The following is a 17573-nucleotide window of genomic DNA, read 5'->3' as shown; positions in this document are numbered from 1 at the left end:
CGATGGGGAGGGGGAGGGGGGAAGGAGCGGGAAGGGGTGGGGGATCCCCTGGTTTGCTGTCTCTGAGTGAGCACCTCTCCACCGGCGTTTTTCCGCAAGCTGGCGTCTTCCCTAGGCAACCTTGCAGAGTGGGACACCAAAGCGGCCAGCTCTCTCTGTCACTCTGCAGAAGGGGAAACAGGACTGAAAGACATCTGGATACTCTGGCATTGCTGGGCATTCCTAGGTCCCACTGGTCATCCTTGGGCAGGCGGGGACTTCTAGGGTGAGTTAGAGACACAGGTGCACTTATTGGCACTCACATGTTCCATCCCTCTTCTCTTTACTCTACTCCTTGGTGGGGAAGCACGGCTCCAGACTCTTCTGGTGCCATATGCTCTCACTGCCCCGCCCCCAGCCGGCCCCCCACACCTTCCGGAGCCCCCTGCTGCTCTCCCACTGTCACTCCTCACCAGGGCTTCAGACCAACTTACTCCTGGCCAGAGCTTTAGCAAGACCTACCCCTGCTCAGTTGCCTTGCACCTGGAATTAGAGAGTCCAAGTTCGACCCTGACTCTGCTATTAAATCCTAGAGCAAAGGAGACAACTCCCTGAGTCCTGTTGCTTCCAGCTCTAAAATGAGAAGCTGTTCTTAACACTTTCCTGAGACTGCAGGGGTATTACACATGAAAGCTCCTTGTGCACTCCTTTTTTAGTCCTTAGCTCCTAACACCTGAGCCCAGGCACCCCAGAGCCATGTCAGATACTAAGAGCAACAATTCTGTGGCTGGCGTTAAGGAAGGTGGGACAGCCAACCAAATCTGGAGCAGAAAGGGTGGCTACCTCCTTCTAGGCTCACACGGAACAATGGGTAGGTATTGTGTGAGCATCCTTGTTAAGGAGAAGAGGGAAAATCCTTTCTGGAATGGGCAAGGCAAAACGATTTTTTTTGTTTTGTTTTGTTTTGTTTTTTAATATAGGGCGCATGCACTCACCAGAGAGACAGAGAGAGACCGAGTCAGAGACAGAAAGTGAGAGAAGTCATCCTCGGGGGTATGGCCATGCCACAATCCCTTCTCTTCCATTTTCCACTGAGACTTTGGATTTGGACCTGGGCCAGCATGAGTTTCAAGCCTCCAATTCCGGGACTTGAACCCCTTTCAGCCATGTGGAAGTCCAGTGATGTAACCATTATGCCATCTGCTAGTCCCAGGAAGGGGATTCTCAGGAGAACTGCTTATGGCTTCAGTTTGGCCCCTTATGCATCCCAGGCTGTGGTGATAAAATGAGGCCCCAGCTAGCATGTTCTTTTCTGGCTACTTTACTTTCTACATTAAGTTCCCATCCGTTAGCCCTTAATATATCCCTACTCAAAGACCCCCGCCCCCCCAGCACATACACACACTTTGGGGCCTCTAGCCTCAGATGACCTGCGCTGGGTGCTCCGGTTACAGGGAGCAGAAAGAGCCTTCCTTTGGTGCCTGGGTCTAGCCTCGGCGTGGGTGGGTTATCTCGACGAAGGCAGCGAAGGTGAACAGAAGACAGAGGCCTCGATGCCTTTTATGCACGTCCTATGCCGGACACTCCTCAGAGATCGTTCTCTGAGGAGTGATGACTGTTAGGAATTATTGTGTGTTTTTATTGAAAACATGTTACATGCAAGTAAATGGAGAGGGGCTAGTGTTTTAATTAACAGTTTATAAAGTTTTTAATAATAGAGAATAAAGGTTCTATTTAGGGTTTGATTAAGGGTGGGTCTAGTGCAGTTCCGCAATTGTAGGTGGGCCTTTATGGAATGCAGTTTCGGGAAAGCGGTTTCGGTAAGCAGATGAGGTGCAGGAGCCATTTTGGGAATGGTGCTGAGAAAAGAAAATCTCAAGAATAGATATTAGTTCTTATGGATTTTAATAAAGAATGATACTTATACAGTTTTGTAGGGATTTAAAATTTAATTTGAGGAATTTTAATATATTTATTTATTTTACTTGGAGAGGGCAGAGGTGTCCTGGGCCAGTTTTGGCCTAATCTTATTTTACATAAAGAAAGGAAGAATTTAAGGGCCTTTTAAAGGTCAAGATTATTTTTGCCTAGAAAGAACTTTAGTCCACTCTCTATTGTGACTCCGGAGGTAAAGCATTGTAATTAATAGTAAGTAATTAGAGTAAAAGGGAGCTGTCGGTTGGGGGACTTTTTGGAAGATTTTATTATATACTCAGGATGTATAGGAGAGCTATGCAATTTTTTTATAGTAGTAAATTGGGGAGTCAGAGGGGGGTCGCTTCCCAGTGAGGCTGCCTCAATTCTCTGGAGCAAATAGCAAGCAATCTTGCTGACATGCTAACTGACCCAAGCTTTGTTCCAAGGTCGGGGGGTGCACAACAGTAGCCTTGCCAACGTGTTGATCTGACCAGAAGCGAGCTCAAAGGTCAGGGGGCTCAGACAGATCTTGGGGCCTCACCGGGTCAGACTCCTCCACTTTGGGCTAGGAATAGTTCTGCCTGAGTGGGCTGACAAGTTGGAGGCAAGGGCACTGCTGTTCTTTCTCCTGCTCTGTCTGTTGAGGGTTTGGCTTCTCCTCTGGGAGTAGCAGTCTCGTAGTGAGAAATAAGAGGGTAACTAGACATAGCCAAAATTATTGGAGTTTATTGCTGGTGGCTTACAGGAGGGCTCATGGCTCTCAAAGACCCGGCATCCTCGAGTGAAAGGAGAAGGGTGCTTACAAAGGCAAAAATTACAATCATTTTTGGGTTGATGTGATTACAGTGGAAAATGGAGAGGGTGAAGAGGAAAGGGAGTGGGGTTCCTATGCGAGAGCTAAATCAAGCTGATTAATCATTTCGAAGGCCACTGTCCAGACCTTTGTTTAATGCTCCCCATGGCTCCAGGCAGGGGTCTGGTAGATACACTGTTAAGGAACATTTAAACAAAAAGGTTTAAGACTAGTTAGCAAAGACAGTAAGACTATAATCACTTTATTTACTCTGGGCAAAAGGAGGAAGTAAGTATAACCATAAAGTTCAAAGACTGAGGTGCTTCTCCTTCAGCAGTAGGAGACGCCCATAGCTATGGTGATGGAAGGAGCAAGGAGTAAGGTTTGGGTAGGAGTGAAGAGAAGTTCCTGGCTAGGGCTAGGACATGAGCCAATCTTTCCTGACCCAACCCTTTTCTCTGTCTCTCCCAAACTTCACTACCTTGGGTCTGGTGCCCCTTTCTCTTCCCCCCCCCCCCCCCCCCAGCTACTTCTCCAATTGGGGCAGCTGGGAAATGGAGCTGGCTAGAAAAGAGATCTGGACTCTCTCTCTCTCTCTCTCTCTCTCTCTGTGTGTGTGTGTGTGTGTGTGTGTAGGGCGGGAGAATAAGACCCTTTCACTTGGGCCTCCCAGCTTTACTCAACACTACAACTCAAACTAGGACCTATAGCTTGGCTGTTAGTGAGCTGGCAGAACTAATGGCAGAAAGGGAGTGAGAAACAGAATTGTATGTGTGTGTGGGGTGGGGGTGGGGGGCAGGGAGAAGCCAGGGCAGGCCAGGGTAGGCCAGGGTCACTAGCCTATTTCTCCCTCTGGCCCCAGAAGCCACTGAGTGGAGTGGGGAGCAGGTGGGAGTTTGGCGGGTCCTAACAGCAGGCAGGTGGAGTTGAGAATAAAAAGGTTTGAGTTTGGGCCAACCAGGTGGTGTGGTGGTTAAGGCAGCTGGCTCCCATATGGCCAACTGTACCTATCTGTGATTTGAAAAACACACTGGAGCCTGTGCGCACGCGCGTGCGTGCCTGAAATCTGGAGAGAAGAGTGGAGAAGGGATTGTTGCAAGGCCATCTCCCTTGGAGGTTGCTTTCACACTTTCTCTCCCTCCCTCTGTTCCTCCAGCTAGCAGGTAGCGCAGACGCCCTATAACAAATTTTAAAGAGAGAGAAAAAGAAAAAAGGTCCTGAGTTTATTTTTGGTACTTAATAAAGACACAAATCCTGTTACCACAAAGATTGTTCCTTTTTTAAAAAAGTAATCCTTTATTGGGCGCCTCTTGAACACCAGGTCCTGGGGTGCTGCGAGACAAAAAGAGCAAGTACCTGCTCATGTTTTGGAGGTGGAGGTAGGGACAAAGGAGAAGAAAGACTGAGGAACGAATGGTGGAAATCTGATGTATTATGGGAGCTCCAAGAAAGGAAAAGAAAGCAGGAGAAGGCTTAGCGGGGAAGACATTCGAGCCGGCTTGGAAGGTGGAAAAAGGGGCTCTAGTGTCGCCCTTCCCCCAGGTCGGCAGCTGGAGCTCAGCCCGGGCGGGCTTGCACCTCTCCCGGCTCCGATCCCCTTTCAGCTCATTCATCCAAGCCTGGGCCACGGGTGGGTGGGCAGACAATCAGACACTGTTTTATCACAAGCTTCGGCTCCAACCTCCCGCTTGGCGCCTGCAACGCGCAGCCTCCGGGGAAATATGTATCTCAGGACGCGCTGGCAACGTAAGGGTCGGACTAGGGAGTAGGGCCGGAAGGCAAAGAGTCAGCCCCAGCAGGTGAGACGCAGAAAGCACTCCCTCCGGGCAAGACCAGTTTCGTCCGCAGCCCCGCCCACTGTCCAGCTGCCAGCTTTCCGAGTGCTCTAACCGCGCACGGAGTCTGGGTGGGCGGAAACTGCAACCTTACTACTACAACTCCCAGAAGGCTTTTTGACCAGGCCACCTAAGGACCATTGGGTAAAGAGCGCTTTTGTGGCGAATCTCGTCTCCCGGGAGAGGGCAGTGGGTGGGGCCCAAGCGAACTGTCTTCCAACCATAGGGAGAACGTGGCATGTGACGTCACCGGAAGTTCCGCGAAGTGGGCCCAGAGGATGGTCCGAGCTTCCGGGTTGGTCGCGCGCCTTCCTGCAGCTAAGATGGCGGCCGAGCATCCTGAGACTCCCAAAGGAGAATTGCAGCTGCCGCCGCCGCCACCTCCAGGGCACTATGGCGCCTGGCCTGCTCAAGAGCTTCAGGCCAAGTTGGCAGAGATCGGAGCTCCGATTCAGGGTGAGGAATACAAAATGCCAAGTGGGGATTTGCGGGTCTGTGGAGAAGGGGGAGCCCAGTTACCCGGGCGACCCAGGGGTAGGGGTGGATGTGGGCCGTTGGGGCCTGACCTGTGCCTCATTGATCCTGTGCTTTGCCCGTAGGGAGTCGCGAGGAGCTGGTGGAGCGGCTGCAGACTTACACGCGACAGGTAAGTGCCGGCGGTGGCACGTCAGGATAGGCCGAACTTCTCCAAGAGGCCTGCCTTGGGTCTTTGCAGAGGTACACAAGGTACCTTGTTCCTTGTTCTTGCCTTTTCCTACTTTGTTATAGTCGGTTCTATCCATATTGGTTTCCTCTAGTGCCCAACCCAAACTCTGGCAGACAAGCACTGGGTAAATTCTGTTGGATGATCAAGAGAGGATGTCGTTTAGTAGAACAGCTTCTCTTGGGCCAACTTAGAGTCCTCCTTTCTTTTTTGCAGACTGGTATCGTACTGAATCGGCCGGTTTTGAGAGGAGACGATGGAGACAAAGCTGCTCCCCCTCCCATGTCAGCACAGGTAAAGAGGTGTTCCACTTTATTTGTGTTTTTTTTTTTTTTAGAGAGATTTTTGCTATAGGGGCGTGTGCTCACCAGTAAGACAGACACAGAGCAATAGAAAGAAAGAAAGCTAGAAATCACCCCAGGGAGGGGATGGCCACGCAGCAATCCCTTCTCCTCTCTCATGATTTTGGACATGTGCGCCCAGCATGAGTTTTAAACTGCCATATCCAGGACTCAAACCAGGGTCAACTATATGGGAGTCCAGCAATGTAACCTTTATGCCATCTACAGGTCCCAGAGGTGGTTCTACTTTATAAGATCTGCTTTCCCACCTACTCGGGGTAGCCCCTGCTCTTACACACATGATATTGAGGATGGGATTAGTAAATTGGACAGGGAGGTACTATAATGATGGTTAGGAGCTCTGTCAGTTTTCTTTGATTCTGGGACTTGCTTCCTTCCCCATTGTTTGCTCCTTCAAATCCTTTCATCATGATCAGCTTGAATGCCTGAGAGCCTGACTTGCTCCTTCCCCTCTTCTCTGCCCTCTTGGGGCACACTTTTCATATTACTGAGAGAAACAGAGATTTCCTACCCTTTGCATTTAGTAAGTCCCTGGGGTTTGCATTGCTTTGACACAGTGGTTTCCTTTTTTGAAGCTTTTTTTCCTTCAAACTGTATGTATTTATTTATTTATTTAAATTTGACCAGAGAGGGAGGGAGAGAGAGTGAAAGAAAGAAAGAAAAAGCTACCAGGTCCATAACTCCAACCATGCTTGACCATGTGGGAGTCCAGTCCTCTCAACCACCACGCCATCTGCCGGCCCCTGGCACAGTGGTTTCTATTTAAGTCCTTTCAACTATGTCCCTTCTTTTTTTTTTTTTTTTGAGAGGTTTTTGCTATAGGGCGCGTGTGCTCATCAGACAGACAGAGAGACATAGAGAGATAAAGCGAGAAATCACCCCCCAGGGGGGATGGTCACGCCGCAATCCCTTCTCCTCCATTCTCCTCTCGGGATCTTGGGCACGCATGCACGCACACCCGGCGTGAGTTTTAAGCCACCGGGTCCGGGACGCGAACCACAGTCAACTATGTGGGAGTCCAGTGACATAGCCATTATGCTAACTGCTGGTTCCCTCAGCTATGTCCCTTCTGATTCAAAACTTGATTCTTTTTCTCTAAAGCAGTTACTCTGACCAGAGATCCATTGATCTCTGTTTTATTGGGGGTGGGCATGAGGAGTTATGCAAAATCTGTGTTCGTGATATTTTTCAAAGACAGAGAGCGTTGATAACTTTTTTTTGGCTGGTGCTCCGAAGTTATCATTCTCTTGGCTTAATAGTGCTATGGAGCATTCGCTAATAGAGTGAGAACTATGTATCATTTGACTTTGAATACTAGCACCTGACTCGTAGATTCCCAGCAGATGTTTGCAGAATAAATAGCCAAATGCTTCCTACTTCATGGTTATGTTTCCTCCACAGCTCTCTGGTATTCCCATGCCACCGCCACCCATGGGTCTTCCCCCTCTGCAACCTCCTCCACCGCCCCCACCACCTCCACCAGGCCTTGGCCTTGGCTTTCCTATGGCCCATCCACCAAATTTGGGGCCCCCACCTCCTCTCCGTGTGGGTGAACCTGTGCCACTCTCAGAGGAGGAGCGGCTAAAGCTGGCACAACAGCAGGCGGCATTGCTGATGCAACAAGAAGAGCGCGCCAAGCAGGTAGGCAGGTGGAAGCTTGGGCCTGGGTCTCACTAGGTCCTTGAAGGGGGAATGTAGCCTCAGAGAAAGCTGGATCATGGGGCCATAGCTTCTGGGAAGGTCTGGACCAAAGACTAGAATATAGGCCCTAGGCTAGGAGAGGACCCCAGGAGACAGAGTTATGACAGATTGGCCTGTGGGGTATTGGTCCTGGTATGAGCTTGTTTTCTTTTTTAAGCAGGGAGATCATTCACTGAAGGAACATGAGCTTTTGGAGCAGCAGAAGCGGGTAATAACCCTCCCCCTAACCACTGACCTCGTGGTCCAGTCCATTGACTGTCACCGAGAGAGTGCTTAGTGTTCAAAATTAGATGCACCATTGAAATTTTCCTTGGAGGCTACCTCATTCCCAATTAAGTTTCAGTATTTCCCAAAGAATTCCATTTTTTCTATTGCCCAGTGTTTGGCAAATTATGGCCTGTGGCCAGTTTTTGTACAACCTTTGAATTATTATATTATATTAAGGGATTATAAGGAAAAAAACAAACTAAGAGTATGCAACAGAGTCTGTACGATAGCTCATAAAGCCTAAAGTTTTTATTACCTGGCTCATTCCAGAGAAAGTTTGCAGATAACCTCCTTGTTTTATATGACGTTACTTTAGGTACCTTGGAGAGAACTCCAGACCAATTTAGTCATTTTTATCAGATATAGACTAACTATGATAAATATAAGCTCAAGAATGTTATATAAGGTGTTTGGCCCCAGAGGTTTATTGTATTAGTGGTTACCAAATGGTTTACTTAGGAGTATTAGGAGATAAACATTAAAAACAGCAGATAGAATGAAGTATTGTCTTTACCCAGATTGTGCTAGATCTTGAGGGGTAGATATATGAAAAGAATTTCAGGTTTCTTTTAAATAACTTAATTTTTTTAAAAAATAACTTAATCTTAGGGAATAAAGTTCTCATTGAAAATTAGAAGGTAGTATTTAGCTAAATATTAAATTCTCTGCTAGGAATTAGAAGTTTTCTGGGGTGTTCTTGGTGTTATTTCTAGAGGTACTCCATTGTTACGATAGGGCTCTCCCTTTTGGATCAGCCTAGAAGTGCGGGATGGAGGGGATGTCAGAACCCAGGTAGTTTTGTGCCTGACTAACTATGATAAATATAAGCTCAAGAATGTTATATAAGGTGTTTGGCCCCAGAGGTTTATTGTATTAGTGGTTACCAAATGGTTTACTTAGGAGGATTAGGAGATAAACATTAAAAACAGCAGATAGAATGAAGTATTGTCTTTACCCAGATTGTGCTAGATCTTGAGGGGTAGATATATGAAAAGAATTTCAGGTTTCTTTTAAATAACTTAATTTTTTTAAAAAATAACTTAATCTTAGGGAATAAAGTTCTCATTGAAAATTAGAAGGTAGTATTTAGCTAAATATTAAATTCTCTGCTAGGAATTAGAAGTTTTCTGGGGTGTTCTTGGTGTTATTTCTAGAGGTACTCCATTGTTACGATAGGGCTCTCCCTTTTGGATCAGCCTAGAAGTGCGGGATGGAGGGGATGTCAGAACCCAGGTAGTTTTGTGCCTATTACCAGGCTAAAAGAATGCATTTGCCATGTACTGCCTGACAAACTTATTTTCAAGCTGTGTCTCCATTTCCTCTTTGTTCTTCTAGGCAGCTGTGTTACTGGAGCAGGAACGGCAACAAGAGATTGCCAAGATGGGCACCCCTGTCCCTCGGCCCCCACAAGATATGGGCCAGATTGGTGTTCGCACTCCTCTGGGTCCTCGCGGTAAGACCCTGGAATGGAAAGGAAGGGAAGGAGAGTGAAAGTGATTTAAAAATTTTCTTAAAACATTCTGAAGTGGGGCTAGCAGGTGGCATGATGGTTGAGGTGCTGGACTCCCACATGGTCAACTGTGGTTCATGTCACAGTCCTGGCAGCTTGCTTTCTCCCTTACTGTCTCCTGCCCTCTCTTTTTCCTCTCCTTCTTTCTCACTCTCTCTCTGGTGAGTGCATGTGCCCGATAGCAATTTAATAATAAAAATAATGAGTCAAATAATTATAAAAAAGCCCCCAACCCTCCAAAGTTCTGAAGTATAGAGCCAGGAGGTGGTATCGTGGTTAAGATGCTAGATCCCACATGGCCAAATGAGTGTGTCAAGTCCCAGACCTGGCAGTTTGAAAAACACGCTGTGAATGCCCAAAATCCCAAGAGGAGAATGGAGGAGAATGAGGGGGGGTTCTCACTTTATCTCTCTGGTGAGTGCACATGCCTTATGGCAAGAATCTAAAACAACCTTTTGAAGTGCATGTCACATTTTAAAAGCATATATATAGGCCTACCTTGTGGTATAGTTGGCAGAAAACTAAACTGAATGTTAGAAACCACACAGCCAACTACAGGTTCAGATCTTGGGGTTCTGACAATCTGGAGGACCAGGGAAAGGGGATTGTGGCATGACGGGACCCTGTTGAAATTGTTTTTCTCTATGACTCTCCCTTTCTTGCATACTTGCATATGTTCTATTATGAAGAGAATAGATAAACTTAAAAAACAAAAAGGTAGGGGCCAGCAGGTGGCATGATGGTGATGGTGCTGGGCTCCCACATGGCCAATTATAGATTGAGTCCTCAACTTGGTGGTATGAAAATCATGCCAGGTGCATATGCGTGTGTGCCCAAAATCCCAAGAGGAGAATAGAGGAGAGGGGATTGTGGCGTGGCCATGCCCCCTGGGGGGTGATTTTTCACTCTTCGTCGCTCTGTCTCTCTCTCTCTAGCAAGCACATGCACCCTCTGAAAAACCTTTTTTTTAAAAAAAAAAAAAAAAAAGGACCCGTGATAAAGGTGCGGTTCAACATTTTTACAAAGTGAACACATTCATATAACCAACACTGGGCCAGCAGATGGCGTAGTGGTTATGTCACTGGTCTCCCTCATGGCCATCCGTGATTCAAGTACCAGACCTGGTAGCTTGAAAATCATTCCAAGCACATGTGCATACGTGCCCAAGATCCCAGAAGGACACCATGGCCATCTCCCAGGGGGACGATTTCTCACTTTCCTTGTCACTGTCCCTCTCTCTCCAGTGAGCGTATGTGCTCTGTGGCAAAAACCTCTAAAGCAAGACAAAGCAAAAAACCTAGATCAAGAACCAAAACATTACCTGGACCCCAAAAGCACCATTATAATCCTCTCTTGTTGCACCTTTCCCTGGAGGGAAACCATCATCCTAACTTTCAGCAGAGAGTTTATTTATTTTATTTATTTTTATAAATGATTTGCCACTTAACATTCAAACATTGTATGTCTCTATAGCACAATGTTTTTCAAGGTATACATCCCGTACATGATAATCAAATCAAGGATATTACCATCAGTGTAATTTTCTTTATTTCTGACTTGCTATAGGGTGCATACACTCCTCAGAGAGAGAGAGAGAAATCACCTCTCGGGGGATGACCGTGCAACCCAATCCCTTTTCCATTTTCCTCTCAGGATTTTTGGTGCACATGCACATGTGCCTGGTATCTTGCAAACCACTGGGTTTGGGAATCGAACAATGTAGTCATCTACATGAGATCCAGCCGCCTTAACTACCATGACACCTGCTGGCTTAGTTTACAGCAAAGAACTTCACAGTCTTGTGTCTGGTAGAATTTTTTCCCTGAGGCCCACCCACTCTATCCACTCTTCTCCCGTACAGTTTCTGTTTCTGGAATCTACACTTGACTTCCCTACTATTACATTTAGATCTTTCGATTTCTGCTATAGAATGCAGACATCTGTTACGTGTTGAGTGGGAATGTACAGTGTTTGTCTTTCTTTTTCTTCGTTGTTGTCTTTTTTCCTGCTATATGGTACGTGCACTTGCCAGAGAGAGAGGGAAAACAAGAAACCACCCACTTCCCCCAGGGGGATGGCCACACTTCAGTCCCTTCTCCATTCTCTTGGAATTTTGGGCACACACATGTGCCTGGTGTGATTTTCAAGCCACTGGGTCCAGAACTGCATAGTCAGCTTGTGGGATCCAGAGCCTTAATCTCCACGTTACCTGCTGCACTCCCTCCACCCCACGTTTTCTTTTTCTTTTCTTTTTTTTCCTTTTTATGTTTTAAGTTTTTCCTATAGGGCATATGTGCTCTCCAGAGAGAGGTGGTGGGGGTGGGGTGAAAAATAACTCCTGGGAGGATGGCCATGCCACAATCCCTTCATTCTCCTGTCAGGATTTTGGGCATACACACACACAGACACATGCTTAGCATGTTTTTTTTCAGATTGCTCTGTCCAGGACTTGAATCCTGGAGTCAGCCGTGTGGGATCCAGTGCCTTCACCACCATGTCATTTACTGGCCCTACTGTTTGTCTTTTACAGTCTGGCTTAATTTGCTAAGCATTAAATCTTCTGTTTTCATAGCCTTTGAGTTAAATGCAAGGTCATGTTTCTTATGGCGGAGCAGTATTTCATGTTATATATATGTGCTACAGTTTTTTGATCCATCCTTTTTTTTTTTTTTCTAAGAGATTTTTTGCTATAGGGTGCATGCACTTGCTAGAGAGAAAAAGAGACAGAATATGAGAAATCACCCCCTGGGGTGATGGTCAAGCTGTAGTTCCTTCTCTAGTCTCCTCTTGGGAGTTTGGGCATGCATGCACATGCGCCTGGTGTGAATTTCAAGCCACTGGGTCTGAGACTTGAACCAGGGTCAATCATGTAGGAGACTAGCAACATAACCGTTACACCATTTGCTAGTCCCATTCATCAGTTCTTGGGCACTGAGGTTAATTCCATATCTTCTCAGTTGTGAATAATGTTGGGACCAGCAGGTGGCGTGGTAGTTACGGGCACTGGACTCCCATATGGCCAACTGCCGTTCAAGTTCAGGACCTAGTGGCCTGCTCTCTCATTTTCCCTTTGTCTGTCTGATCAGACTGGGAAATAATAATAAAGTTAAAAAAATTGTGAATAATGCTGCAGTAACTATAGATATGCAAGTGTCCTTCTGACCGAATGTTTTCCTATCCTTTGAGTAGATGCTAAGGATTACTGGGAAGTCATTTTTAAGTGAGCATTTTGTTTCTTCTGACACTGGATTTCTTTTTGCTGTCTCTCAGTAGCTGCTCCAGTGGGCCCAGTAGGCCCAGTGGGCCCTACTCCCACTGTATTGCCCATGGGGGCTCCTGTTCCCCGTCCTCGTGGTCCTCCACCACCGCCTGGTGATGAGAACAGAGAGGTGAGACTGATGATTTCTTCTTAGAGACATGAGAGAGGTGGTTTAGGACTACTCTTGAATTTTTTAGAGAAGAATTCTATGAAATGTGAGAGACTAAAGTTCTTGAGAAAGCCTATTTAATTAAAATATGTTTAGGGTAGGGCAGAGGGATCTGGGGATTTCTGGAACAGAGTTCTGGGGTTCCCTCTTGAGGGTGCTGTCCCTGTTGAGTGCAGTTGGTGTTACCCACTGTCTTGCTACATCACCTGGCCAGCAGTCTTTCTAGTAGAAGAGGTGAGAGTCAGACAAAAAGGGCACTGTGACTTTTACTCTCCACCTGGTTGTCTCTGACAGATGGATGACCCCTCCGTGGGGCCCAAGATCCCCCAGGCTTTGGAAAAGATTCTGCAGCTGAAGGAGAGCCGCCAGGAAGAGATGAACTCTCAGCAAGGTGAGTGTTGGTGTGTCCTGAACTGTAGCCACAGGACCTGGAATGGGCAGGGCTGAGCCGCAGTACCTTTGTCCCTTCCCCAAGGAGCGTTTAGAGAGGTCTGTCTCTCAGTAAAGAAGGGTTACTGTGAGTACGTGACGGCAGTGGCACTGGGAGAGGACTCTGATTGTCACCTGCCTCCCTTACAGAGGAAGAGGAAATGGAAACAGATACTCGCTCGTCTCTGGGCCAGTCAGCATCAGAGACTGAGGAGGACACCGTGTCCATATCCAAAAAAGAGGTAGGGAATGGAGCTGGGGCTGGAAGGAATGTCAGGAAACAGGGTTGGGCACAAAAATAGCACCAGTTTCAAGTGTCTAGTAAGTACCACCACCTACTTGTTTTGGCTAGTTCCTATCCTAAGTATGTTTTTTATTTAATTGTTGTAAATCCTTCTGAGTTCTGAGTACTATGCATGCCTGCATTTTACAGCTGAGAAAGCTGGGGTTCTGAGAGATGTAGTAACTTACCCAAAAGCACACAGCTTGAGAATGACAGAACTTTTGGAGTCTGACTCCAAGGCTCTTCACAAAGTTACATCTTTGGGAAAAGATTGAGCATTGATCTGTTGGGGAAATGGAGAAAGGAGGTGAGGGCTTTGGCAGGCGTGGTGCTTGGTTCATCTGACCCAGTTGATTTTCCTCATCCTGACAGAAAAACCGGAAGCGTCGAAACCGAAAGAAGAAGAAAAAGCCCCAGCGAGTGCGAGGGGCGTCATCTGAGAGTTCTGGGGACCGAGAAAAAGACTCCACTCGGCCCCGTGGCTCCGACTCCCCAGCCGCTGATGTGGAGATTGAGTATGTGACTGAGGAACCCGAAATTTATGAGCCCAACTTCATCTTCTTCAAGAGGATTTTTGAGGCTTTCAAGGTACAAGGCGCAGTACACACTTCAAGGGCTGGGATGGGGTGAGAAACAAGATTAGGAGGCCTCTGTCACGGCCAGGTCCAGGAGCTAGGGAGGGGCTCAGCAGGCTGGGGCTTCCACGTTGTCTGCCTCCTCAGCTCACCGACGACGTGAAGAAGGAGAAAGAGAAGGAGCCAGAGAAACTCGACAAACTGGAGAGCTCTGCAGCCCCCAAGAAGAAAGGCTTTGAGGAAGAGCACAAGGACAGTGATGATGACAGCAGTGATGACGAACAGGTCAGGCCCATCTCCTTCTGGACGGAAATAGGGACTCTGGGCACAAGTGGCTAAGATGCATCTTGTGACCATAGTGAATCCTTGTGGGACTTTGGTGACTTTAGTTTTGGGATAAGCTGGGCAGTTTGATTCACATTTTTTAAAAAGAATTATTTAATTTTACTTATTCATTCATTTATTTTTATTTGACCAGAGAGAGAGAGAGAGAGTGAGTTTTTAGAAAGCAAGCCACCGAGTCCAGGACTTGAACTGTGATCAGCCATGTGGGAGTGTCCAGTGCCTTAACCACCTGCCTCCTGCTGATCCTCAGTTTGGTTCACGTTTGAGTCCTGCTCAATAGTGGTGATCTGTTTCAGGAAAAGAAGCCAGAAGCCCCCAAGCTGTCCAAGAAAAAGTTACGCCGGATGAATCGCTTCACTGTGGCTGAACTCAAGCAGGTGAGACCTGAGATGTTTCAGCAGGCCCTAGAGCCTGGCAAGAAGACCACATGAGGAGTTCTTTGGACTTCTCAGAGGGGTGTCTTGCGTTCAGAGGTGACAAGAAAGGCTTGGGTAACTTGGGTATGAGTCCCTTGGAAGAAAAGGACCTGAGTCATGTTGTTCTGTTTTCCAGCTCGTGGCTCGGCCTGATGTTGTGGAGATGCATGATGTCACAGCGCAGGACCCTAAGCTCTTGGTTCATCTCAAGGCCACTCGGAACTCTGTGCCTGTGCCACGCCACTGGTGTTTTAAGCGCAAGTACCTGCAGGGCAAACGGGGCATTGAGAAGCCTCCATTTGAGCTGCCAGACTTCATCAAACGCACGGGCATCCAGGAGATGCGGGAGGCCCTGCAGGAGAAGGTGAGGGCCTGATTGGGGCTCAGACCAGCGTTCTCTGGGATCCACGTCATTCATAACAGCCTACTACAAAATTGGCATCTAGTTGCCAAAACCCATCTGCTTATTTTTTGTCTAATAATTGTTCCTAAGTTTAGAAGTCAGCACTATATGGGACCATGGGTGAGAAGCAAGAGGGGAGCAGCATAAGAGAGGCCGACCTTAGAGCTGTGTTCAGAGCTTGCTATCCTGCTGCATGTTGAGATGTGCTTCTAACTGGCTTCATTTTCCTCTACTCTTCCTTTCCTTCTGCCTTCTTTTTTGCCAGTTGTTTAGTGACTTCTTTCCATGTTGTACTTTGTGGGTAGAAACTCATGATGGTTGTGGAACTTCTTAAATATGAAAGCTTTAATTAAAGACTTTAGAATTGGTAGTCGTGCCAGAGATGAAGAGGTAGAAAAGGACATGGTGAAAACTGCCTTCCAGTTAGCCTCTGGTCACCTCATCTTCTCCAGAGGCAGCTGATGAGAGCCGTCTCATGATCACATGGTTGAAGAAATAGATATTGACATACATAGCAGAGGACGATTTCTTTCTTTTCTTTTTAAAGACTTATTTATTTAATTTTATTTATTATCATCATCGTTTTTCAACTTGACCAGAGAGAGAGAAAGAGGGAAAGTGAGAAGGCAAGCCACCAGGGCTAGGATTCAAACTGAGATTGGCCATCTGGGAGTCCAGTGCCTTAACTACCACCCCACCTGCCAGACCCAGAGGCTGATTTCATATAATACATCTTTTTTTTTGTTCAGCATGAATTATGTAATTTTGAGGGTTTTGAAGAGGAAAAAATTTGGTGACAGTGTGAAATAAATGAGGTTTTCTTTGATCTCTCTTGGGAGCTGGGAGCCAGATTCTCTACTAAGAGTTGAAATTGGTAAATACCTATTAAGGCATGTCTCTGCCATTTTTCACAGGAGGAACAGAAGACCATGAAGTCAAAAATGCGAGAGAAGGTTCGGCCCAAGATGGGCAAGATTGACATTGACTATCAGAAATTGCACGATGCCTTTTTCAAGTGGCAGACCAAGCCAAAGCTGACCATCCATGGGGACCTGTACTATGAGGTTTGGGAAAGGCGCTGGGGAAAACAGGGTTGGGTCTTGGGGTCATGATTGTGTCACCCTTGGTCAAAAGGAGTTTATTTTTTTATTTTATTTTTTACTTTTTTTTGCCTGAGAGTGCTTACACTTGTCAGAAAGAGAGAGCGAGCGAGAGGGAGAAAGCACTCCTGCCCTCCCTCCCCCATGGGGTGTGGTCATGCCATAATCCTTTCTCCATCCTGTTAGGATTTGGGCCATGTACACACATGTTTGACGTATGTTTTCAAACTTTTGGGGCTGGAATTCAACTGTGGTTGACCATATGGGGATCTCGTTCTCTTAAACACTAGGCTACAGGGTTGGTTCAGTCACAAGGACTGTTCAAAGCTGCAACAGTGGCAACTCAACCTTAGAATTGTCCATTATCCACCTTCAGATGAGATAAAATCTGACATTTGAAAATAAAGTCTTTGGGCCAGCAGGTGGTATGGTAGTTGGGACAGCTAGATTCCTACATGGCCAATTGCAGTTTGAGTCCTGGACCTGGTGGCTTGATAATCACACTGGGCACATGTGTGCATGTGCCCAAAATCCCAAGAGGAATGGAGGAAAAGGGATTGTGGTGTGGCCATCCCTCGGGGCAGGAGGGTTGGGGGGGTGATTTCTCCCTTTTGCTCTGTCTCTTTCCTCTCTGATGGGCACATACACCCCATGGCAAAAACATATAAATAAATAGTCTTTTCCAAAGGAGTGATTCAGACCATGTTTTTGGAGTGGTAATATAGTTGTGTTGGGTTGTGTAGGGACTCAGGAGCCAAGGGGCAGAGGCTTTTCTGGGTGTGAGAGAAAGTATCAGTTTTTCAATTAATCAATTTTTATTTGATCTTTTAAATAATCACTGTCATAGCATTGAATTTTTGAGGCAGAAAGATCCTGGAGCTCATCCTATAACATGCCCTCTTTATAGATGAGGGAGCAGGTCCTTACGTTGGCCATGTTCTCACCGTGGGTAAATGATAGCACTGACAGTCCTGCCTTCCCTCTGCTTCCTGGCCTTTATTCCTGCATCTGTTCTGGCTGGGAAAGAGGTGGTGGGAATCAGTGGGAGCTGGGCACTCCTCAGTGGGCTTTTGTATGGGATTTGGATGAGGACTTCTCATCTTTATTCTGTTGTCCTCTTATTATTGAGCTCCCAGTGGGTGTCTGGCAACCACAATACAGAATGTTCTGCTTTTCCTCAGGGGAAGGAGTTTGAGACTCGACTAAAAGAGAAGAAGCCTGGAGATCTGTCTGATGAACTAAGGATTTCCTTGGGGATGCCAGTAGGACCAGTGAGTGTCATTTAGCTGGGGAACTGGAGAAGAGGGGGGCCGTTGGGACTGAAGAGAGAGACAGGGATACGGTTAGACAGGTAGTATCCTATTCTCTATTCTCTTTCTCCTGTAGAATGCCCACAAGGTCCCTCCCCCATGGCTGATTGCCATGCAGCGATATGGACCACCCCCATCGTACCCCAACCTGAAAATTCCTGGGCTGAACTCGCCTATCCCTGAGGTGAGCATTATTTTTTCTTTCTTGAGTGCTTCT

The 17573-nt window shown here is 46.9% G+C and overlaps 1 protein-coding gene across 3 annotated transcripts in view; it reads left to right on the top strand.

Annotated features, from left to right (window-relative positions):
• The first annotated feature begins 4804 nt into the window (after window positions 1–4804).
• Window positions 4805–17573, top strand: part of SF3B2 (splicing factor 3b subunit 2) — a 20303-nt gene continuing 7534 nt past the window's right edge. Inside the window, exons 1-16 of one of the 3 annotated variants that reach the window (XM_014585292.2) lie at window positions 4805–4980; window positions 5124–5170; window positions 5444–5521; window positions 6991–7230; window positions 7448–7498; window positions 8893–9010; window positions 12338–12456; window positions 12790–12886; window positions 13075–13166; window positions 13580–13795; window positions 13930–14067; window positions 14424–14504; window positions 14680–14907; window positions 15861–16010; window positions 17228–17317; window positions 17433–17540. In XM_014585292.2, the coding sequence (XP_014440778.2) occupies window positions 4848–4980; window positions 5124–5170; window positions 5444–5521; window positions 6991–7230; window positions 7448–7498; window positions 8893–9010; window positions 12338–12456; window positions 12790–12886; window positions 13075–13166; window positions 13580–13795; window positions 13930–14067; window positions 14424–14504; window positions 14680–14907; window positions 15861–16010; window positions 17228–17317; window positions 17433–17540 (1986 nt within the window). In that variant the 5' untranslated portion in view covers window positions 4805–4847. The remainder of the gene's footprint in view (window positions 4981–5123; window positions 5171–5443; window positions 5522–6990; window positions 7231–7447; window positions 7499–8892; window positions 9011–12337; window positions 12457–12789; window positions 12887–13074; window positions 13167–13579; window positions 13796–13929; window positions 14068–14423; window positions 14505–14679; window positions 14908–15860; window positions 16011–17227; window positions 17318–17432; window positions 17541–17573) is intronic. The other 2 variants (XM_014585293.2, XM_014585294.2) reach the window with 2 other exon arrangements.

The sequence above is a fragment of the Tupaia chinensis genome, unplaced genomic scaffold, assembly GCF_000334495.1.
Source record: "Tupaia chinensis unplaced genomic scaffold, TupChi_1.0 Scaffold149501_1, whole genome shotgun sequence".
Taxonomy (NCBI): Eukaryota; Metazoa; Chordata; class Mammalia; order Scandentia; family Tupaiidae; genus Tupaia; species Tupaia belangeri.
Note: the sequence above shows the minus strand (reverse complement) of the source record. Positions and strands in the feature narration are given on the sequence as shown.